The 25,687-nt window shown below is 37.3% G+C and overlaps 1 protein-coding gene across 2 annotated transcripts in view; it reads left to right on the top strand.

Moving 5' to 3' along the window:
* TMEM131 (transmembrane protein 131) overlaps window positions 1-25,687 on the top strand; it is a 221,740-nt gene that overhangs the window by 83,140 nt on the left and 112,913 nt on the right. For both annotated transcript variants that reach the window (XM_058534507.1, XM_058534508.1), the window contains exon 4: window positions 16,819-16,887. In XM_058534507.1, the coding sequence (XP_058390490.1) occupies window positions 16,819-16,887 (69 nt within the window). The remainder of the gene's footprint in view (window positions 1-16,818; window positions 16,888-25,687) is intronic.

Below are 25,687 nucleotides of genomic sequence, written 5' to 3' on the forward strand. Positions count from 1 at the left end.
TTGAATCTTGTCAGTCATCCCATTAATGACTTTTATTTTAGAAAGAAAAGAAATTTTTGTTCCAAGCCTCAAATCAGGATCACTTATATTTAATTTTCATGTCTCTTTAGTTTCTACTTTAATGTAGAACAATTGATTTATCTTTTTTATCTTTTGTGACCTTGACGTTTTTGAAAAATAGAAGCCGTTTATTTTGTAGAATATCCTAGTTTGGGTTTTCTGGTGTTGTCCTCATGATTCAATTCAGATTATGCATTTTGGGCAGGAGTATCGCTTAAGTTTGTGTCCTGCTAGTTCATCTGATTGTCAGGAAGCACATGATGTCTGTTTTTTCTGTTTTTCTTTTGTAATTCATCAATGTCTTGCAGAGAAGTGCCTTGAGACCGTGTAAATATACTGTTTGGCATCAAACCCTCACCAGTTTTAGCATTTATTGATGATTCTTGCCTAAAACAGTTATTACTCTGATGGTAAATATCCTATTTTGCATCCTGCTCTGACTAGTTTTACCGTCCACTGGTGATTCTTACCTGGAACAGTTGTTGCTCTGGTGATTTTTTTTTTTTTGATTCTATTATTCCTTCTGGGTTTATTAGTTGATGTTCTGATGGAAATAAGATGTGAGGTAAAGGTCAAAGTTCATATTTATCCATATTGATATCCAGTTATTTTGCCACCATTTGTTGCAAAGACCATCTTTTTCCCCTTAGTTACCTTAGCACAGTCGTCAAAATTGACCACATGTGCTTGGGTCTATTCTGTGTTGTTTTGACGTGTCCCTATCATTTATTGAGCACTTCCTTACTTTCTGACACATTCAGATGTTCCAGGCTTGTCATTTTCATGCCCCAGCCCTGGAACATCCCTTTTCTTCAAAGACTTATGTTTCATTTTAGTGGAGGTTGGTATTTAGAAACTAAGATCTTTGTGCCATGTGTACTTATTGCTGCTGGGGTGTCATTGCCACTGTGGTGTCATTGTCTCTAGTCCTTTAGGAAGAAATGTTTATGTGTATGTGTGTGTGCATACACACACATATCTATTTCTTCATCTATGTGTATTAAAAGCCATGAGTTGTTACTGATACCTCCAGTTTTAATACACCACCACAGTGTTCCTTCTATCCTTCCCCTGTCTGTTCCTGCTTATTCTCCAACAAGGAGAAATCTGGCTCCAACGGTCTACAATATGTATACTGATTGCTCCTAGAATACAAATAAATTCATTTCAAAATTGTTAACTCATATTACCATGAAAAACAAACCTACTAATTAGAGTAAAATGTTTGTTTAGAATTCATTATTTTCTTTTGTCTGAATGTGTATGGTCAAAATATTATATTCAAAATTTAGATATGTTATAATGTGCTTCATCATTCTCCCCCTCCTTCCCCCCTGCACCATCTTCACCGTGAGTTATGTTCATTCAAAATAAAGTTTGGTTCATTTGTTTCTGTCTTTATTCCATTTGGGATTTTTACTTCCGTTTTAAAAATTCACTTATTTTAAGTATGTGAAACAGTAGAATTAAAAAAATCAGGACTATGCAAAATGGTAAAATACATGGATGTTTTCTTATATCTCTCCTTGCTTACACAAAAGGAAGCACACTGTGGGTTCTCTTTTATGTTTTGTTTTATCCACTTAAAAATATATCCTGAAACCTCTCTGTATCCTGAAACCTATCTTTCTGTATATCAGTTCATAGAGACCTTTCTCATTAATTTTATACAGCTGCAACATACTGTATTATGTGGATGTGCCATCATTTATTCACATTTATTCACTCATCATTTATATGAGAAGTTTGTTTCCAATATTTTGCAGTTGCAAATAGTGCTTAAAAGACGAACCTGCGTATATGTATTTTCATATTTTCTGACATTATCTTCAGTATAAATTCCTACAGTTAGGATTGCTGAGTCAAAAGATTAAATGCATATGTAATTTGTATTGTTGAAAGTGTGTGTTTAGGGTAAATTCCAAGAAGCAGGATTGGTGAGTCAAAAGGTAAATGCAGGGGCCGGCCCGGTGGCGCAAGCGGTTAAGTGAGGGCGCTCCACTGTGGCGGCCTGGGGTTTGCCGCTTCGGATCCTGGGTGTGCACCGATGCCCTGCTTGTTAAGCCATGCTGTGGCGGCGTCCCATATAAAGTAGAGGAAGATGGGCACAGATGTTAGCCCAGGGCCAGGCTTCCTCAGCAAAAAAGAGGAGGATTGGCATCGGATGTTAGCTCAGGGCTAGTCTTCCTCACAAAAAAAAAGAAAAAATGGTAAATGCATATGTAGTTTTGTTAGGTATTGACAAATTCTCCGTGAAGAGTTGTGCCAATTTGCATACCCTTCATCAGTGAATAAGAGTGCCTATTTTCCTGTAGCCTTTCTAACACAATATATTACAATACCTTTTAATTTTTGTCAGTCTGATAGATCAGATTCTGTCAAATTCTATAGCCATGTCATTTTAGTTTGTCTTTCTGTAATTATGAGTGAGGTTGTTTATCTTTCTGTATATCTGAGAGCTGTGCTTATATTTATCTTTTGATATTGTCTGTTCATGTTTGTTCTATTCATTTTTCTATAGGACTTTTGACCTTTATTTCTTCCATTTTAAACAGTTCTTTCTTTATTAGAGATATTAGTCCTGTATTGCAAATATTATCTCCCTGTTGGTCAGTAGTATTGATTTTGAAGAAATGCACTTTAGGTATAAAAACATAAGTAGGTTAAAAGTAATAAGATGGGGGTGGGGAGTAACACTAATCTTAAAAATACTGGAGTGGTTATATTACTATCAGACAAATTAGACTTTAGGACAAGGAATATTATCAAAGGTAGAGACATTTTGTGATTATAAAAAAGACAGTTCACTATGAGGATATAACAATCCTGTCTGAATAAGCCTAATATCAGAGCTACAGAATACATGAAGAAAAAATAAACAGAAATACAGGGAAAAATAGACAAATCCACAATTATAGTTGGAGATTTCAACAATCATCTGTCAATAACTGATAAAGTAGACAGAAAATCAGTAAGGTTGTAGAAGACTCGAACAACACTATCAACCAAGTTAACCTAGTAGATATTTATTAAACACTACACCCAACAATAGCAGATTATACAGATAAATGTTCTCGGACACAGCAGAGTTAAATTAGAAATCACTAACAAAAGTGTGGAAAGTTTTTAAATTGGAAATTAAAGCATGTGACAAAATTCAACATCTTTATTTCATATTCCTGATTAAAAACACTCAGCAAACTAGGAATAGAAAAGAATTTCCTCAGCGTGATAAAGAACATCTGTGGAAAAACAAAAGCTAACATGACACTTGATGGTGAAAGATTGAATGCTTTCTAGTGAAAACACACAGGCAAGGATGTCCACTTTGATCACTTCTATTCAGTATTGTACTGGATGTGCTATTCATTACATTAAGGCAAAAAATAGAAATAAGAGGCATCATTTGGAGAGGAAGAAGAAAAAAAGTGTTTGTCTGCAAACAACATGATTGTATACACAGAAAATCCTAGGGAACATACCCAAAAAGCTATGAGAAGAAGTGAGTTTAGCAAGATTGAAAGATATATATAGTCAATATCAGAAATTCTATTCTTTATAACAAGTACAAAAGTAAGATAGTATAGAAAAATACCATTTACAATAGCCTCTAAAACATTACATACTTCGGGATAAATTTAACAAAAAATTTTTGAAACCCATACACTAAGTCCTGTAATAAGAGATATTCTGTGTTCATAGTTTGAAGAACTGCTAAGATGTTAATTCTTCCCAGCTGGATTTTAGATTAAGTGCATTCCAATTAAAATCGCAACAGACAGTTTTGTAGATATTGACAAACTGATTTTCAAACTTATATGAAAGCATTAAGCTCTAGAGTAGCCCAAACACGTTTTGAAAAGGACCAGATTGGAGGATTTCAACTACCAGTTTTGAACACTTAGTTTAAAAGCTTTTTGATGCTTTGTGCCATATCTACATGGAAACAAAAAAATGAACTTTAAATTAAATTACCTCACACCAGAAACCAGAATTAACTTTATTAGGACAATAGGCCTATATGTAAAACCTGAAAATATAAAACTTTTAGAATAAACATAGAAATCTTCGCATCCTGGGAAAATTATTATTAGGACACCAAAAATACATACCATAAAAGAAAAAATGATGAATTGGATTTCATCAAAATTAAAAATTTCTGCTCTTCAAAGACTGTTTTTCCCCAGTTTTAAGATACAATTGACTTGTAACAATGTAACATTGTATAAATTTAAGGTATTTACTAGTAATTTGATATATGTATATATTGTGAAGTGATTACCACAATAAGTTTTGTTAACCTTCGTCACCTCACGTAGTTACAAATTTCTTTTTCTGTAGTGAGAACTTGTAAGATCTGCTCTCTTAGCAACTTTCAAATATACAATACAGTATTGTTAACTTTATTCACCATGCTGTACATTACATCCACAGAACTTATTTTATAACTGGAAGTTTATAATTTTGACAATTGTCACCCATTTGCTTACCTCCCACCCTTCATCTCTGGCAACCACCAATCTATTCTGTTTCTATGAGTTCGTTTTTTTAGATTCCACATAACTGAGATCATACAGTATTTGTCTGATTTATTTCACTTACCATAATGCCTTCAAAGTCCATCCATGTTGTTGCAAATGGCATGATTTCCGTCTTTTATTTGACTGGATAATAGTCCATTGCATATATACCACAGTTTCTTTATCCATTCATTTATCAATGGACACTTAGATTATTTCCATGTCTTGGCTATTGTGAATAATGCTGCAATGAACATGGAAGTGCAGGTATCTTTTTGAGTTAGTGTTTTCATTTCCTTCAGATAAATACCCAGAAGTGGAATTACTGGATCATGTAGTAGTTCTATTTTTAATGTTTTGAGAAACCTCTATACTATTTTCCATAGTGGCTGCACCAATTTACACTCCCACCAACAGTGTACAAGGGTTCCCTTTTCTCTACATCCTCTCTAACATTTGTTATTTCTTGTCTTTTTGATAATAGCCATTCTGACAGGTGTAACGTAATATCTCATTGTGGTTTCGGTTTGCATTTCCCTGATGATTAGTGATGTTGAGGATCTTGTCATGTGCCTGTTGGCCATTTGAATATCTAATGTCTGCTGAGGTCCTTTGCTCATTTTAAAGTTTGGATTATTTGATTTTTTGCTATTGAGTTGTATGAGTTCCTCATATATTTTAGATATTAATCCCTTATCAGATGTGTGATTTGCAAATATGTCCTCCCATTCCCTAGACTGCCTTTTCGTTTTGTTGATTGTTTCTTTTGGTGTGCAGAGCTTTTTAGTTTGATATAGTCTCACTTGTCTAGTTTTGATTTTGTTGCTTGTACTTTAGATGTTATATCCAAAAACTTGTTGCCAGGACCCATGTCAATGAGCTTTTTTTCCTATATTTTCTTATAGAAGTCTTATGGTTTCAGGTCTTACATTTAAGTCTTTAATACATTTCAAATTCTTTTTTGTTAGTGGTGTGAGATAGGGATCTAGTTTCATTCTTTTGCATGTGAATGTCCATTTTCCCACTACCTTTTATTGAAGAGACTGTCTTTTCTTCGTTGAGTGACCTTGACTCCCTTGTCAAATAGTTGACCGTATAGGCATGGGTGTATTTCTGAACTCTTAATTCTGTTTCATTGGTCTATGTGTCTATTTTCATGCCAGCAGCATACTGATTTGATTGCTGTAGCTTTGTAATATAGTTTGAAATCAGGAAGTGTGATTCATCTAGCTTTGTTCTTCTTTCTTAGGATTGCTTTGGCTGTTCACGGTCTTTGTGGTTCCAAACAAATTTTAGGACTCTCTTTCTATTTCTGTAAAACATGCTATTGGAATTGATAGGATTGCATGGGATCTATAGATGCCTTTAGGTATAATGGACATTTAAAAAATATTCTTCTAGTCCATGAACATGGGATATCTTTACATTTATTTGTGTCGTCTTCAATTTTTTTCATTAGTGTCTTATAATAGTTTTCAGTGTAGAGATCTTTCACCTCCTTGGTTAAATTTATTCCTAAGTATTTTATTATTTTTTGGTTCAATTGTGAATGGGATTTTCTTCTTTATGCTTTTTCAGATAATTCATTGTTATTATAAAGAAACAGTTCTGATTTTTTTAATGTTGCTTTTGTATCCTGTAACTTTACTGAATTTTTGTATTAGAATGAACAGTTTTTTGGTGGAGTTTTAGGATTTTCTATGTATAAAATCATATCATCTGCAAATAGATACAATTTTACTTCTTCCTTTCTGATTCTCATGCCTTTTATTTCTTTTTCTTTTTTTGTGTGTGTGCCTGATTGCTCTAGTTGGGACTTACAGTACTATGTTGAATAGGAGTGTTAAGAGTAGGCACCCTTGTCTTGTTCCTGACCTTAGAAGATTTCAGCCTTTCACCATTGTGATGTTAGCTATGGGCTTGTCATTCATTTGGGGCCTTTATGATGTCAAGGTACATTCTTTCTATACCCAATTTTTTGAGAGTTTTTATCGTGACTGGATGTTGAATTTTGTCAAATGTTTTTTCTGCATCTATTGAGATGGTCATATGATTCTTATCTTTTATTCATTAATATTAAAGTGATCTACCACATTTGTTGATTTGCATATGTTAAATCATCCTTGCATTGCAGGGATTAATTCCACTGGATCATAGTTTATGGTCTTTTTTTTGTGTGTGTGAGAAAGATCGGCCCTGAGCTGACATCTGCCAGTCCTCCTCTTTTTGCTGAGGAAGACTGGCCCTGGGCTAACATCCCTGCCCATCTTCCTCCACTTTATATGGGATGCTGCCACAGCATGGCTTGACAAGTGGTGCGTTAGTGTGCGCCCGGGATCTGAACCGGGGAATCCTGGGCCGCTGCAGTGGAGCGCATGCACTTCACCGCTTGTGCCACTGGGCCGGCCCTAGTGTATGGTCCTTTTAATGTGCTGTTGAATTTGGTTTACTAGTATTTTGTTGAGAATTTTTGCATCTATATTCATCATGGATATTGGCCTGTAGTTTTCTTTCCTTGTAGTGTCCCTATCTGGCCTTGGTATCAGGGTAATGCTGGCCTCATAAAATGAGTTTGGAAGAGTTCCCTCCTGTTCAGTTTTTTGGAAGAGTTTGAGAAAGATTGGCATTAATTCTTCTTTAAATGTTTGGTAAATCACCAGTGAAATCATCTGGTCCTGGGCTTTTCTTTGTTTGGGGTATTTTGATTACTGATTCCTTACTTGTTATTGGTCTGTTCAGATTTTCTGTTTCTTCGTGATTCAGTCTTGGTAGGTTGTATTTTTCTAGGAATTTATCCATTTCTTCCAGGTTGTCCCATTTGTTGGCATATAGTTGTTCATAGTAGTCTCTTATGATCCTTTGTATTTCTGTGGTATCAGTTGTAATCTCCCATTTATAATTTTATTTATATGAGTCCTCTCTTTTTTCTTGGTTAATCTAGCTAAAGGTTTGTCAATTTTGTTTATCTTTTCTAAGAACCAACTGTTAGTGTTGTTAATCTTTTCTGTTGTTTTCCTGTTCTTTTTCATTTATTTTTGCTCTAATCTTTATTCTTTCCTTCCTTCTGCTAACTTTTGTCTTAGTTTGGTTTTTTTCTAGTTCCTCGAGGTAAAAAGTTAGTTTATTTATGATCTTTCTTTTTTCTTTTTGCATGCATTTATAACTATAAACTCTCCTCTTGGAACTGCTTTTGCTGCTTATGTTTCCGTTTTCCTTTGTCTCAGGATACTTTTTTATTTCCATTTTGATTTCTTCTTTGATCCATTGGTTGTTTAGGAGTTTGTTGTTTAATGTCCATGTATTTGTGAATTTTCCAGTTTTCTTCCTGTTGTTCATACCATTTTAATAAGAAAAAATACTTGGTATGATTTCAGTCTTCTTGAATTTGCTAAGACTTGTTTTGTGGCCTAAATTTGATCTATCCTAGAAAATGTTCAGTGTTTGCTTGAGAAGAATATATATTCTGCTGTTGTTGGATAGAATGTTCTATATGTGTCTGTCAGGTCCACTTGGTCTATAATGTTTTTCAATTCCATGGTTTCCTTATTGATTCTCTGTCTGGATGATCTTTCCATTGTTGAGAGTGGAATATTAAAATTCACAACTATTATCGTATTGCTGTTTATTTCTTCTTTTAGTTCTGTTAGTATTTGCTTTATATATTTAGGTATTCTGCTGTTAGGTTCATAAATATTTATAATTTTTGTGTCTTCTGGTTGCATTGACCCCTTTATCATTATATAATGACCTTCTTTGTCTCTTTTGACCATTTTTAGCTTAAAGTCTATTTTGTCTGATTATAAGTATATCTACTCCTGAGATCTTATGGTTATCATTTGGTTAGAATATCTTTTTCTGTCCTTTCCTTCTCAATCTATGTCTGTCTTTAAAGCTAAAGTTAGTCTCTTATAGGCAGCATATCATTGGATCTTGTTTTTTTAATCCATTCAGCCATTCTAAATCTTTTAATTGGAGAACTTAATTCTTTTATGTTTAAAGTAATTATTAATAGTAAGGACTTACCATTGCCATTTTGTTAATTTTTTCTGTCTTATAAATTCTTTGTTTCTTGCTCCTTATCTTGCTGTCTTCTTTTATGATTTGATCACCTTTTGTGGCAGTATGCTTTGACTCCTTTATTGTAATCTTTTGTATAATTACTATAGGTTTTTTCTTATGTAGTTACCGTGAGGCTTACCTAAAATATCGTATTTTTAACATCCTATTTTAAGCTGATAACTTCGATAGCATACATAAACTTTATAGTTTTACTTCTTCCCCCTCTCACATTTTAGTTTGTTAAAAATCATATGAATATTCATATTTCACAATAAAATATGTTTTATATTGTGTATGAAATAATAAATTATTGTAGCTTTAGTTATTTTTAATACATTTGTTTTTTAACTATTAAACTAGAGTTGTAAGTGACATACCACCATCACAATATTAGAGAATCTTTTTTTTTTAAATTTTTTATTGCAGTAACATTGGTTTATAACATTGTAAAAATTTCAGATGTACATCATTATACTTCTATTTCTGCATAGATTACACCCAAATACTAATTACAACCCATCACCACACACATGTGCCGAATTATCCCTTTCGCCCTCCTCCTCCCTGCTTCCCCTCTGGTAACCACCAATCCAATCTCTGTCCCTATGTGTTTGTTTATTGTTGTTGTTATCTACTACTTGATGAAGGAAATCATACAGTATTTGACCTTCTCCCTCTGACTTATTTCACTTTGCATTATACCCTTAATGTCCATCCATGTTGTCACAAATGCCTGGATTTCGTCGTTTCTTATGGCTGAGTAGAGAATCTGACTTTGACTATAACTTTACCATTAACAGTGAGTTTTACACATACATTCATATGTTTTTTGATGTTCATTAGCATCCTTTTATTTCCACTTGAATAACATTCTTTAACATTTCTTGTAAGGCAGGTCTAGTGTGATGAACTCCCTCGGCTTTTATTTGTTTGAGAAAGTCTTGCTCTCTCTTTCATTTCTCTATGACAGCTGTCCTAGGTATAGTATTATTGGTTGACAGTTATTTTCCATAAATATTTTGAAAATATAATTCTGTTCTCTGCTGGCCTGCAAAGTTCCTGTTGAGAAATCTGCCTGTAGTCTTATGTGGGTTCCCTTGTATGTGATGTGTCACTTTTCTCTTGTTGCTTTTAAAATTCTCTTTGTCTTTGACTTTCGACAATTTGGTTCTAAAGTGTTTTGGTGTAACCCTTTTCAGGTTTAACCTATTGGGTTTTTTGGGCCTCATGAATCTGAATGTCTATTTCCTTCCCCACATTTGGGAAGTTTTCATTCATTACTGCTTTAAATATACTTTCTGTTCTCCTTCTGTGATTGCCATAATGCATATATTGTTTTATTTGAAGGTGTCCCGTAAATCTGGCATGCTTTCTTCACTTTTTCATTCTTTTATTTTTTTTTTTTTTGGTTCCTCTGACTGAATAATTTCAGATGACCTATCTTTCAGTGTGTTGATTCTTTCTTCTGCTTGGTCAAGTCTATCACTGAAGCTCTGTACTGAATTCTTCAGTGCAGTCATTGTATTCTTCAGCTCTAGGATTTCTGTTCAGTGGGTTGGTTGGTTGGTTGTTTTTCAGGGAAAGATTTGCCCTGAGCTAACATCTGTTGCCAATCTTCCTCTTTTTTTTCCCCCTCCCCAAAGCCCCATTGCATGGTTGTATATCCTAGTTGTAAGTCCTTCTAGTTTTTCTATGTGAGCCACTGCCACAGTATGGCAACTGACAGATGAGTGGTGTGGTTCCACAACCGGGAACTGAACCCCGGGCCGCCAAAGCGGTGAGAGCACCAAACTTTAACCGCTAGGCCATCAGGGCTGGTTCTGTTTGTTTGTTTTTTGATGGTTTCTATTTCTTTGTTGAACTTCTTGTTTTGTTCATGCATTGTTTTTCCAATTTCATTTAGTTGTTTATGTAGTTGACTTAACTTCTTTAAGAGGATTCTTCTGAATTCTTTCTCAGGATTATTCTGAATTCTTTCTCAGACAGTTCATAGATCTGCATTTCTTTAGGGTGAGTTATTGGAGTGTTGTTAGTTTCCTTTGGTGTTGTCATATTTGCCTGATTGTGATCTTTGATTCCTTGTGTTGGCATCTGCTCGTTTGTGGTAAGTAAGTGATCTCCTCTTCCAGACTTTACCAGTTCACTTTGGCAGAGACAATTCTTCACCAGTCTGCTCAACTTGGGGTTCTAGACAGGTCAGCTGGTAGCATCCTTGGGCGAGTGGGGCTTGCTATTTGGGTCTGTATTTGGCCAAGGCCACTTCCTGAGCTCAAGAGGTCAGGAGAGTTGCTGCTGGCTGAGGTCAGTTGGATAGGACTGCTTACTTGGTTCCCTGTCCGTGTGCAGCTGTAGGATGGGCTCCACAGTGCCCAGATTCTCTGGTCAGGCTTCTTAGTTGTATAGGCTGGGTACTATACTCAGTAGTTGGGTGGGGCTGTGAATTTGCTTCCCTGCCCAGGCAGAGCTGTAAAACGTGCTCCACAGCCATTATGACTTGATAACTAGGGACCCTAATCTGCCAAAGCTGCCCACCAAGCTTGCTGGCCAGAAACGGCAACTAACTTGGCTCTGCAGATGGGCTGAGCCACTGACTGGTTCTCTGCTAGAGTGCCATTGTAAGTGGGACTGTAGGTTGGGCTATGCAGCTTCCCAGGTGTTCTGGTTAGGCATCCTGGTTGAGTGGGATGCCTGGAAGCTGTATTCAGCCCTAAGCAGGTCTTTGAATTTGTTTCTCAGCCCAGGTGGGGCCATAGAACAGCCTCCATGGCTGGTATGGCTCGTTGGGTGGGGACCCAAATCACACAGAATTGTCCACCGAGCTCCGTGGCCAGATAGGGCCACTAGCTTGGCTCTGCAGATGGGCAGAACTGCTGGCTAGGATCCCTACTTGCATGTTGTCACAAGGAGGAACGTGGTCTACCAAGATCCATGCACTGGTTGCTGTACATCCCACCCACCCCCATCCCAATCTGACCTCCAGTGGTCAAGCCCCACAGATACCCCCTGCAGTCCCCTTGAGGCAAGACTCAAGTGAGTTTTCTAGGAAGTGACCCACAACCCTGGGGGAGCTGGATGTCCACCTTGGGCTCTTGCTTTCCCACTGGAGAGACTACAGGCCCCAGATGGCCCTCTCAGTGTGGTGCTGTGCTGGCCTGGTAGAGAGGTGGTGGGATCAGAATGTAGCCATTCCTCTTACCTTTCTAATGCGGTGCTTTTGGTCTCTTAAACTTCACTCTCATGTTCTGGGATTTTCACGGCAGTGTCTTGTCTATGGATAGTTCTTAGTTGGTCTTGTGAGGGGGACCGAAGTCAGGAATGACCTTTGTCACCATTTTGACAACGTCACCCCCAAATGACACCATTAATAATATGAAAAGGAGGAACAGGTAGAAAATATTCACAGTACATATATTTGACAAAGGATGTATCTAGGATATATAAAGAACTCTTAGAACTTAATAAGACGAACATCCAAGTTAAAAAACTTTGAATAGATACTTTTCAAAAGAAGATATCTATCTAATTGGACAATAAATAAATGAAAAGATGTTCAGCAACATTTGTCCTTAGGGAAATGCAAATTTAATCTAAAATGTATTTGTGTGTATATATATGTATATATATAAAAATATACATATTATATAGGCATAATCTATATCATTTCTTTTAAATCACTTTTTTTAGCTGTTTCTAATAAAAATCTTACTTGGAACCAGTTTAAACTGTTGGTGACTTGGAAACTTTTACTTGTTAAGGTACATTTTTCCCCTCTTATTTCTGCTTGCAATGCTTAGTGTGGATCAAGATGCAAAAGAGTAGTTCCCAAATGTGACAGTGTGCATAAAATCACCAGTTTCTGGGCTCCATACTAGATGTAAGGAATCAGATTCTGGAGGTGGGGTCCTAGGATCTGCATTTCTTCAAGAATTCCAGATGATTAAGTTGTAGGTAGACCACAAACCAGTTTTTAAGAAATACTGGCCAAAGAGTACCTTTCATTTAGGTAGTAATTGTTCCTAGGAAAACATTTTAAATTTCCTGGTTTAAACAAACTCCCAAAGCTCCGAGAAGGCCCTGTATGCTTCATTTGGGAGCTACTAGCTTAACTTTGACTTGACAGTTCACAATGGAACATAGACTATGTCCCACAAGATTCCTTGAATCTCTCTGGTTGTTCCCTCCTTGAAGTCAGAAAATAGTCCTTATTCATCTCCATATCCTCAAATAAATAGTTAATATTTTAGTGAAAATAAAAAGATTGTATTGAGACTTACAAAACAAATAGAATTGCTGCAGAAAGCATAAAATCATGCATTATCCTGTTAAAATATCTCAGATTCTGTTTCTTTGAAATGGGTACCATTTTTCACATTCTTCTTCCCCAGTTTATTTTTCAACATTATAGATTTGCAAACATTTGCTTTCTGTTAATAAAGCGCTAAATGATGTCATGCCCTTTCTAAATAAACATAGTAGCAGCCATGTCAGTTAGCTGTGGATACATGACGGTAATGTCATTGAATTTTTGGTTCTGTAAAATAAGATTATACCTATGGCAACTTGTACCCGCTCAAATATTAAAACTGTTTCTTAGATACAGATCTGCTATTGTTTTGAAAATATGCATTTATTTATGAGGGAATCATCTTTTATGTATTGCCTACTCGATCTCATATTGTGTGAGCATTCTGTGACTATCACAATAACAATTGCTGGACGCCACTTCTCTGGAGCATTTTATGGGAGGTCTTAGCCAACACAAGACATAGAAAAGGAAAACCAAGTCTAAGAATTTAAAAGGAGGAAATAGAATTTTTGTTACTTGCAGATGGTTTGTCTACAGAGATAATTCAGATAGTGATCATTTTGGCAGCATATACAGTGACAGGAGAAAAATCTAAGAGGCTCCATAGACAGACTATTAGAATTAACTCACCAAAGTGGCTGGATATAAGATCAGTACACAAAAATCAGGAACTTGTTTATATGAAGCAATAACCACGCATATCCAGCTGCCTGCTTGACATCTTCGTTTAGATAAGACATCTCAAGTTTAAATGTCTAAAACAATACTTCTGAATATCTACCCATCACTCTTCTCCACTTTCAACCTGCTCCTCCCATGTCGTGACTATGCGTCTGATTTCTCAGGCCACTATCAGGATTAAGTCATCCTTGATACTTCTTTCTCTGGTACTCCAAAATTAATCCCCCAGCATGACCTGTTGTCTCTAGCGTCCACATAAATTCGGGAAGAGCCACTTCTCACCACTCTTCCTTGCAGTCCCCATAGACCACGGCTGCCATCCTCTCTTGTCTGGACTGCTGCGGGACTTCCCTGCTTCCACCTTGGGGCCCCTGCAGTCTGTTCTTCACACAGCAGCCAAAATTAACCTTTTGAAGGGTGTCGGGTCATGTTACTTCCTTGTTCAAAAACCGTAGAGGCTTGGGCCAGCCCCAATGGCCTAGGGGTTGGGTTCGGTGCACTCCACTTCGACAGCCTGGGTTTGGTTCCCGGGTGCAGACCTGCACCACTTGTCTGTCAGTGGCCGTGCTGTGGCGGCAGCTCACATACAAAAAGAGGAAGATTGGCGGGGGATGTTAGCTCAGGGTGACTCTTCCTCAGCAAAAAAAAAGACCATGGAGGCTTTTTGTTACACTTAGAATAAAATTCAGAACTCCCACAAGGAGACCTGGCCTTTGTACCTCTCTGATCTCAGCTCCTACCTCCTCCTCCTCCTTCCCTGAAGCCTCTTTGTTCCTCAACATGCCAAGTACCTCCCTACTTTCTTCCCCCAGATCTCCACTATTCAGATCTCGGCTCCAGTGTTCCTCCTCAGAGAGGCATTCTCTGTTCCTACTGTGTTTGATTTGTCTTTATATATCACACGTCATCACCTGATATATTCTACTTTTGTCTCCCCTACTGGGGTGTTAGTGCCAGAGAGCAGGCTCTTAGCTTTGTTCCCATAGCCCCAGCCACTAGCATTCAGTATATTTATGTTGAATGAATGGAATGTGTACTTTTATTTACCTTGCCTAGCCACTTTAGACATTTCCATTTGCAACTTTGGGAGTAGACTCTCAGTTCTGTGAGAGAAAAACACCATCTTACTCTCTTTTGTATCTCTAGCATCTAACATAGTCATTGTTTATATATATGAATTAATGAGTTATGCACATTTACTTGATGCATTATACTTTTTTTTTCCTTGATTGGACTAATATTTTATGTAAGTTTGGATTTCACACCATTAAAACTGATGAGCTGGGGCCGGCCCCGTGGCGTAGCGGTTAAGTTCGTGTGCTCTGCTTCAGGAGCCCGGGATTCACAGGTTTGGATCCCGGGGGTAGACTGACGCACCACTTGTCAAGCCATGCTGTGGCGGCACCCCACATACAAAATAGAGGAAAATGGGCACGGCTGTTAGCCCAGGGCCAGTCTTCCTAAGCAAAAAGAGGGGGATTGGCAAGGGATGTTAGCTCAGGGCTAATCTTCCTCACAAAAACAAAAACTGATGAGCTGATTGGTATCTCTAGTTTTAAAGACACCAGCAAGTGTCTTTGTTATGTCACACCTAAGAAAGGAGGAAATCAGGAGGAGGTAGATTCTGTGCTTCTTGGTGCATGTGGCACCTGTCTTGTGAGGAATCATGCGTTCTTTGTCCTAGTGTCTTTAGTTTTGTGCTTTAGTAAAGTGTAATCTTACATTTGGTGTTATCCTTCTTGTTTGTGTTTGTCATCTTTTCTGTTCAACATATATAGAGGGATTATCAGGCAGCACAGAAATACTCTTAATCGGTAGAGCTAAAAACACCCTTAGACTTGATTACTTTGAGATCACTTATTCCGCTGCTCAGACTATTTAATCTTTTTTTAAATTTTCTTTTCTCTTTATTTCTCCATGTGTCATACTTAGATTTTACTGTTATTTTATATTTCTAATACTTGTTACTCATCTTTTATCCACTATTCAACTCTGGCTCTTTTTTTAAATATAGTATCTTTGATTTCATTTTTTATTTTATTTTTTTAGTGATTCGACATTTACATTACAAAATGATCACCCTGATAAGACTAGATACCGTCTGTCATCATACAAAGTTATTACAATATTGTTGACTATATTTCCTATGCTGTACATTACATCCCCATGACTTATTTATTTTATGACTGGAAGTTTGTACCTTTTATCCCCTTCACCTATTTCAGACTATTTAATCTTTATAGAATTGAGTTAAAGCTAAATTTCCTACATATTCTGGATGTCCTTGTCTATTTCTAATGTATTTCCTGAATGAACTTACTGTATAATTTGAAGCTTGTATTCTTATGAATTACAGTGGTGATGGAAATAAAGTGTCACAAATTGACTTTTGCTCTAACATCATTTCTTAAAATACAACAGAAAAGTAAGCATCTACTGTTTAGAAACTTTAGTGGCTAACTAAATTTCTGACTTTCTCAGTATATAAACAAAACAGATGACTTTAGGTATGTGGACTCCCCCCGCCCACAAGGTCATTTATAGTTTGCGTCAGTGTTAGGTTGTGGTGATGTCTAAGAGGTTTGCTATTCAGAAATCTGTTTTAGTGAGAAGTTCTAGTATCAAGTGGGATAATTAAAAATGACGCTCAAATATTTAAGACAAGACATCATAGATCAGTGTGTTCCAAACTCTTAGATTAAAAAGATATTTCAGTTCTTGGAAATTTCTATCCCCAAATTCATTTTTGTTTAGTTCCTTTGCCACTGTAGTTCCTTTGCCCCTCTAGTTACAAGGTCTTTGTCTCTATATATTTTCTGCCAAGTATGTGTGGTTGTATTAGCTGTTTATGGTTCATTGTACACATATCAACAAATCCAAGTGAACATATTAAGGTATATTGTTATCAACTATATCAACTGAATAAATTTCAACATTCAGTCTACCTGAGCATATTTTGTTTTTGCATAGCTTTGAATAGGAAATATACTCCTGTTTTTTTCTTTTCATTTTTTAAAACAACATTTATTGACTTCCTCTAATAAAAAAAGTGATGCACATAGCTAATAGAACATTAAACTCCACTTTTCTTAAAGCTACTTTCTTGGGACAAAACTCAAGTGTCTGACTTCAGTTTGGGGAATTGTATATTTTGAAGAATTGCTTCTCATGCTGTTTTGTTTTTACTTACAGTATATCTCTGTACCGGGGTAATTGCAGACCTATACGATTTGAGCCACCAATGCTGGATTTCCATGAACAGTAAGTTTAAAATTTTCAGACCATAGTTTCCCATTAAACTACCACATGTATTTTATGCATGCATTTGACTTGCCTTTTGCCTGTGTTATCTATATGAGAAAGCTACATTTTCAGGTCATCAGGAAAACAAATGATGTTGAATGCAGTTTGAAAATGGGAAGCAAGTATCTATTATGAGTCTAACATGTAATTATACAAGTTTTGAAGTTTGAAAAATACCCAAATAATGGAGTCTCTGGTTCGGAGGATCTTATCTTCAGAAGCAACATAAAACTTATAGGTTACCTTTTCTATTTAGCACTTTATTTCCGTTTTTATTATTTAAATTTTTCCTTGTGGATGTAGAAGGGCATATTATTTATTTGTTTGATGCATATGCTTTTTTATTTAATTTTTTTATTTTTGTGAGGAAGATCAGCCCTGAGCTAACATCCAAGCCAATCCTCCTCTTTTTTGCTGAGGAAGACTGGCCCTGAGGTAACATCTGTGCCCCTCTTCCTCCACTTTTTATGGGATGCCACCACAGCATGGCCTGACAAGCGGTGCATCGGTGCGCGCCCGGGATCCGAAGCAGGGCCGCCAGCAGCGGAGCGCACGCTCTTAACTGCTACGCCATGGGGCCGGCCCCCGCATATGCTTTTAAAGTACAAATTTTTATACATCACCTGGTAAATAATATTATCACCAACCTAAAAGGACAAACAAAAGCAAATCCTACAGAAAGACATGGTTCAACCACAGATTTGCTTTCTCAAGCCATATTCTGGCTTACCTTCTACCTCTGGATCTCAGGTTTTGCACGTCACATACACTAAGGGGAAAACAAGTCTTCACCTGTATTTGGTTCCAACCCAATTTTGCAGGTGGATAAAAAGAACATAATAAATGATATAATTACTAGAGCAATGCCACTCTGATAAGTTAGCAGAAGAAAAGAATTTAAAAGGTAAGTGATGGGGAAGCTGTATGTAGATCTGTTCTGGTTCAATAAATGAAAATTGTAATTTTCTTTAATGTTATCAAAGTTGTAGTTAGCCAATTTTTTACTGTAGTAAACACATTAAGTTTAATAATTTATTTGCAATCTCAAACCTAGAATAATCAGATATATCAGTTGTACGGAACCATGGTAGAGTAGTTAGCATAGGAAGTAAGAGATATGTGATAGCAGCTCCATTTTACGAGATTTTATTCTTATAGAGATCATGGATTTGAGGGGTGGGAGCGCAGAGAGAAGTTTCCATGCTTCTTTGTGCACTTCTAGATGGAATCACTATCTGGGAATAGTCATTATAGAAGCAAAATTAAGTTGTGAGTGTTAGATTAAAAGACTATAATGCTTGGATAGGAAATACATCACTGTTATTTCTGTTCTGAAAATAGGTTTAGGTACAATGTTGAGATTGCAAGGAATATAGAGTTCTTAATCCAGTCACAATAATCTATCACTCATAGTCTCCTTCCATCACATGCAGATATTTAATGAAACATGGCATGTATTTTGATCTTTAGCAAGAGAGTTCATTATTTTTAAAGAGATTTCTCTCTCCAGTAAAATTCTCTTGAGTATGTTCTTTCATTCTAGAGTGGATCAGAACAGAGAGTGATGAACTCCATTCTAAGACTATGGCATGAGTGATATTTATGATGACACCTTGAGGGTGGGGCAGAGGAGATGATCAATGTACCAAAACTTTTAGTCTAAAACAGAAGTATTCTTACTTTGAAAAGCATGGCAGTAACCATTCTAGAGAGATTGTTTCAAAAGTTGTATCCGACTGTTTTTCTCTTCATTATTTGTTTTTGAGGGAGTTTTACAAATTTCATGCATCCCTTGAGATAAAGAAATTTTTCAGGTATACAAAATACCTGAATTGGAATTGGGAATTCTTGTTCCAAATTATTTGTCCCTCAACCCCTTAAATAATGCCCCACCTCCAAAATAGAGAAATTGAGATAAGGTCAAGCAAGATTCTGGACTGGTGGTTTTAACCTTTTTTGGGTCATGATCTCTTTAGGAATAAATGAAAGCTATGGAACCTTTTCCTTCCTCTCCCCAAATGCAGACACACAAGTTGCGCCTATAAACAATATTTGCATACAGGTTCAAAAGTTTTATAGACATCCCCTCTAAGTCCATATCTGGATCCTTAAGGGCTACTGAAGAATTCTTGTTCTAGACCACAGGTTATTAAATCACCATTGCAAAACTTACTGGGGTTTTGCTTATTATACTAACAGTACATGTCCACCGTAGTAAACTTAGAAAACATTTATCAGAAGAAAGTTAAAAATTACCAACAATCCAACAACTCAGAAACGTTAACATTGAGCTTTTGTCTTTCAAGTCCTTTTCCTATGCATCTATATTTACTTATTTACAAAAACATAACTATATTTTCTGAGCATAAACTATTTTATAATTTGCTTTCTGAACATGATGTATTGTGCGTTCTTTTTCTTTATTCCATTGAATTTTGTTACATTATTTTATGATATCAAAGAACATCAAATTGTATGGATATATTATATTTGTTAAATTCATTTATTGCTTTAAATTATTTTAAACTTTTTTTTTCATATAATCAGTGCTGAAACTAATGATTTAAACATAACCATGACTATTTCCTCAGGAGAAAGTCCTTAATGGAATTGTGAGATGAAAGGATATGCAGAATATAAAGGTTTTTAGTTAATTTAGGCTAGAGAATAATTTGGTATCATTCACAAGGAGAACTGATAGGAATAAATGAATTAATCTGTGACTAGAGAGGAAATAAATGGGATTTCTTTAAGAGACTGGAGCTGGTCTTAGAGAAACTGAGATCTCATGCGCTGAGAGAAACTGTGGAAGATCTGTTGAAGATGTGTGAATGGACAGATGAACTCCAGTACAAACAGGGGCCAGGTAATACAGTGAAGAAAATTATTTGAAGTATAGCGTGAGCTCTAAGTTACAGCACAGGAAAGAAATATAATAATTACATTGGACTATTCCCTAAAGCAGCAAATTTATATGCTGCTCCAAAATAGTGGAAACAAAAGAAAAAGAAAACCATTCTACCGTTATTTTAAACTTTTCTGTGTCCAGTCTGAGAGCACTGAATAGGGTTGGTTTTATCTCACAAAGGTAAAATTGGATCTGTAGAAGTAGGAGTTGGGGGCAGATATGAACACATGTATATTAGGGCTCAATCAGAAACAGAAGCAGTTGGAGATTTATGTATGTGTATGAGTATATGTATGTGTATGTATATATGTGTGAAGTTTTTATGAGGAATTGGGTTAGACAGTTGTGGGAGCCGGTTAAGCAAGCCTGAAATGTACATGGCAGGCAGTCAGGAAGGGAAGGTCATGAGTAGGCTGGAACCCCAGGGGCACAGGCTGAAGCTTGATGTCCACAGGCAGGCACTCGGGGAAGATCTCGAGGAAGCAGAGCAATTGCAGATCCTGCTTTTTGGAGTCTCTTAGCTCAGGCAAGGACTAAGCTCTCTTTGAAAAGGTTTGCAGCTGATTAAGACAGCCCCCCCTAGAATAATCTCCCTTTTAGTTAACATCAAGTCAAGTGATTTAAGGACTCTGTGTCTGCCAAATCCCTTTTCAGCAGCACCTATATTAGTATTGGAATAACTGGGAGAAGGTATGTATGTGCCACAGAATGGCTGCTGCCTCCTTTCTATCTTTCAGCTCTCAGGAGAGAATATCACTTGTAACCCACCTAAGCAGAATTCTGGGGGCTATAGTTCTGCCCAACCAAGATGATACATCACAAAGCCACCACATAGATGTAAGCAAAGAGATTCCTAAATTTAGAACTTTTGACTCTAGAAAATTGGAGGGGATGTGATGGAAAGAATTTGCATAGCGATTTTAGAGCCAAGGTACTTTTTATGAAACCTGAAAGTAGTTTTAGGACAAAGAAAATGAAGTTGTACATTTTCACTGTAGAAAGTAAATTATCAATGGGTCAGGAAGTAACTGATTGCTAAAGGAAATCAGATGTTTTAGGATATATCCTCTTTTAAAGTTATTGTATGTTTATTTTTTTCACTCTTAGAAGCATAAAACTTAGTTGATTATGGTTTTCCAATCTGTGTTGCGCCCCCCACCCTCATCACTCACCTGTGTCTCCAGTAACACCTTAAACTCAGTGTGTCCTGCTCTTGCTTCTGTATTTCCAATATTTGTGAATGGTACCAACCAGTCATCAAAGCTAGAATCCTGAGGCTTCTTGGATTCCTTCCTTTCCCTCAAAGCACCTCATCCCTTCCCCCACTAAATCCATTACCTGATGCTGTCAGTTTTCATGTCTGTTCTTCTCTAACCTTCATTGCTCATCCTTCTCTTAATTCAGGCCCTCATCGTTTCTTATCTGACTATTACCACGTGCCTGCCGTTTTCCAATTTGTGATCTATACTGTCAACAGAGAAATCTTTTTACTATTAAAATCTGATCGTGTCATTTCCCACACTCCTCCCCCCGCAGAATTCCTTTAATGGTTTCCTAATGTCTTCAGGATAAATGCCAAATTTCTTAACATACTTTTCTTGTACGCCACCCCACCTAAACCACACCAGTGGAGAACTACTTACCATTTCCTGAAATAACTGATCTTTCTAAGCTCTAGGCATGTTATACATATTTTGAGTTTCCCTTCTATAAAGAATTTTTTAAAGCTTTCATACAGTCAGAAAAGTAGAAAGAACAGATAGTGTACTCTTAACCTAAATTCAATAATTAACATTTTTGCCATGTTTACTTCATATTTTTGTTTTGAATCATTTGAAAGTAGCAGACCTAATGACATTTCATTCCTGTGTTCTTCAGCGCATGTTTACATAACTACAGTACCATTGTATTGTAAGTATTTTAAGAAAATAAACAGTAATTACAGAGTGCCTTTAACCCCTCTGTTTTGGTCAGTGCTGCAGTTGTTTGGTTCTAAGTGATGGAAATCTATCTGAAACTAGTTGAGGCAAAGATAAGCATATATTGGAAGGAATGCTGGGGACCGTGATATATCTGCAGAAAGGTCAGAGATACAGCTGGGACCTGGGGACGACAGGATCCACGTTATCCAACACTACCAGGACTCTTCTCTGTCTCTTATCTCTGCCTCACTCTGTGTTGGCTTATTCTCTCCCACTGCCAATATCTATTTCCTACAATGATGAGAACAAATCCACTGACTGCTCTTCAGACTCACATCCTATAGCTTCCCTCCATCGGGGAATAATAGCTTCTTTTTCTTTAGTTTGAAAAATCTCAGAGTAGTGTGATGATCACCCTGGCTTAGATCAGGTATCTCCCCCAGCAGTCAAACAAGGAGGGCATTTGGTGGTGGACATGTCTTCCAGGTATTGTCCCTGTGTTTATCAGGGTTTCACCAGAGAAGAGAAATCATACAGTGGGCAGCTACTCTGGTTGAAGTCCCTGCAGCCCATTACAACCTCCCTGGCCTGTTGAATCCCTAATGACCTTCAGTACTCTAGAGTATAGCCTTCCTCTATAAAGCAAGCCTTCCCCAGTCTGCCTAGCAGAGGTAGAAACTGCCTTCTCTCTGCTTCCATGGTGTTATGTTTACCCCATAGGGGTGGGATGGATCCCCACCCAAAATTTGGTTCAGATGCCAAGACTGATGACATCGCATGCACACACACCAAGAGGGTAAGAAAAGGTTTATTATAATGAAGCTTTCTGGGGAGAGCAGGGTGGGCTCCCAGTCAAGTCTGAAAAATGGCTTGAGAGAGCAGAGAAAGGAGACTGGCTTGACTTTTATTGTGGTTAGGGGATGAGGCTGGGGTGGGCTTGCATAGTTTGAACTTTTCACTAGATGAGAGCGTGTGCAGATTTGCTTATTGGCTTGCCTGGGTGTGGGGCATAAGATGAAGGGACATTGTGGGGCTTGAAAACTGTCAGTAATCAACATTAAAAATGAAGTTAGATTCTTGATTACTCATGACATCTTCTACTAACTTCTATCAGTGCGGTGGTTGTTGCTCTAATTGTTTTGATGTCTGCGCCCCTACCAGACCAGGCTATCAAGATAAATACACACTATTTATCCTTGTATCTCTGACAGTCATTTAACACTTATATACAGTACATTAAGTCCAACAAGATTGCCCGCTGATTTCTTCTGCTGCTTCTGATATAACTGCTTCAGTTTTACATTTTCAAGTGTTTTTGCTGGACTGCATTAAACATTTGCTACACCTTTTCTTCTTCATCTAGCAGTGTACTGATTTAATGCCCATCTGTAAATGTTTCATTGGCTTGATATGTATAGCAGTAATTTTAGACCTTGAGAAGAAACATCCTTAGCAGAATACTTTATAGTATTTTTTCTGGAAATCTTGAGTTATCATCGCTCACTACCTTGACTTGCGCACTGAAGTTTTGCCTTATGTTTTCTGTGAACTATTCACTGCTCGTGGTCATTTTTGCTAAACCAGAAGTCACTCTTAATTTTAAAACACTCTTTGCGGTATCTGGAAGAACTTTAAGTTGGGTGGAATTTACCACTCCAGGTTGCATCCGATTGCCAAAGGGCCTGCAAGAGGGTTTCAGGCCTTTTAGCAAGGATGCCGCTCTAGTTCCCCAGCCGCTTTCTAGACCCTCGTGTACTGACTCCTGTCACTACTTTCGTCATCGCTGCTGCCCTCCAGAACTTCTTTCACAGTAAATTAAATTAACTTTCTTCAAAAATAGGCATTCTTTGGGGCTGGTCTGTGTTGTAGTGGTTAAGTTCGCACGCTCCACTTCAGGGTTCACTGATTCAGATCTAAGGGGTGGACCCACGCACTGCTTATCGAGCCATGCTGTGGCAGGCGTCCCACATATGAAGTAGAGGAAGGTGAGCATGGATCTTAGCCCAGGGCCAATCTTCCTTAGCAAGAATAGGAGGATTGGCAACGGATGTTAGCTCAGGGCCAATCTTCTTCACACACACACAAAAAAACAGACTTTCTTTGTTTTCATCCATTTTGTTTAAATTTATTCTTTAATTCTATCCCTTTTCCTCTTTCTCCTCCCTCCCCTTTCCTTCCTCCTCCTCTTCTCTGGCCCCCGCCCCCCCATAACAATTGGCTGGGGCAATCTGGGCCTGACCACCTACCCCCTCCTTCTGCCCCCTCCTCAGTTATGTATACCAATGCTGTTAAATATTTTTCTGTTTCTGTAACAACTCCTTTTTTTAAACATTTGTTACAGACTGTAAAAGATGCTTTGGGTGGAAACTTGGTTTACTGAGTTCTTTGGTTTACATAATTATTAAGTCCAGAAAAGCTTGATTTCAAATCTGAAACTTAAAATGGAGACCTAATGACTTAAAAAAATGGAAATTGAATAGACTCGCTAAAAATGGAGGTCTCTATTGTCAAGTTACATTCAGTTCATGAAAAGCGTTTCTCCCTAATCACTTTTTGTTGTTCCTCTTTTCTAAAAGAATGTTTGGTGCCTTTGAGCTTTTCAATTTCCAACTGTTCCACCAACCCCCCCAGCTCAGCCCTCAATGTAAAATGTGTTTGAGAAAATGGTTGGATTTTTTTGTGGTAATTGAGTGGTACAAAGAACTGCATATTGATTTGGCCCAACTTCCTGCCAAATGTTGTGTTTAATAGAGTGCTGTGTCACTGTCATTCATAAGGTTTGTCTAAGGGCAGTTGCTCAGCCATTTCTTCAGCTGCTTCCTGGCATTGCATTGTCATCTTTCTGTGGTATAGGAAACTTGCCATTGACCACAAAATTGCAGCTTACTTTCCAAGCTAGTCTCTAATTTATAGCTGCTGCTTCCTAATTCTTTTGAGCCTCAGATTCTTCTAGAATATGGACAGTTAGTTAGTAACTCTGCTGTAACAGCACAGAGAACAGCCATATATTTGATTCAGCTTGGTTTATCTATAAATAATTCACACTGTCGCCTTTGGCCCTGCTTCTTTGGAGCAGCTGATAATGGGAACAAACAAGACCAGCACTGGCAAGCATTTGAAAATCTTTGTTTCATTTTTAAATCTTACCTGTCTAGCCAAGCAGTCACACGTGCTGCTTATGACAGTCAGAATTCTAAGATGGGCCCCAAAATTCCTGGCCTCTGAGATGCACACACACCTTCTCACAATTCTATTCAGTCAAACACTAATTGAGATGTTGCTATAAAGGATTTTGAAAATGTCATTAAGGTCCCAAGTCAGTTGACCTTTAAGAAAGGGAGATAATCTGGGGGCCTGACCTGATCATATGAGCCCTCTAAATCTGGCTGTAGCAGTTTTCATAGACAGAAATGTCAGAGGTTTGAAGCGTGAGAGGTATTGGATGCCAGGGAGTTTCTTTGTGCTGGTTTTGGAAATGGAAGGGTCCATATGGCAAGAGACTGAGAGCAACCCAAATTTTGCCAACAACCTGATTGAGCTTAGAAGAGGACTTGGAGCTTTGATGAGTAAGACCCTGAGCAGATAAACCAGTCATACTGTGCCTGGACTTCTGACTTAGAGAATTATAAGATAATAAATCATTGTTGCTTTAAACCTCTAAGTATGTGGTAGTTTTGTTATGTAGCAGAAAACCAATGCACTGCTTATTTATTTATAAGTAAGCATGTATCAGTACTTGACCAAAGTTTTCCATGGTTTAATGTGACATCTGTCTTCAGTCTCTCACGTCATCATGGATTCAGCTCACGTCACCAAGGGGACTGAAGAGAGGGAGGGGCAGGGAAAGCTGTTCATGTGAGGTCTGTAAGCAGGTCTGTCCAAGGAATGCTCCCTCTGCTTCCTGTGGTATGGACTGCCCAGAACTACA

This window comes from Diceros bicornis, chromosome 40 (assembly GCF_020826845.1).
Source record: "Diceros bicornis minor isolate mBicDic1 chromosome 40, mDicBic1.mat.cur, whole genome shotgun sequence".
NCBI classification, from domain to species: Eukaryota; Metazoa; Chordata; class Mammalia; order Perissodactyla; family Rhinocerotidae; genus Diceros; species Diceros bicornis.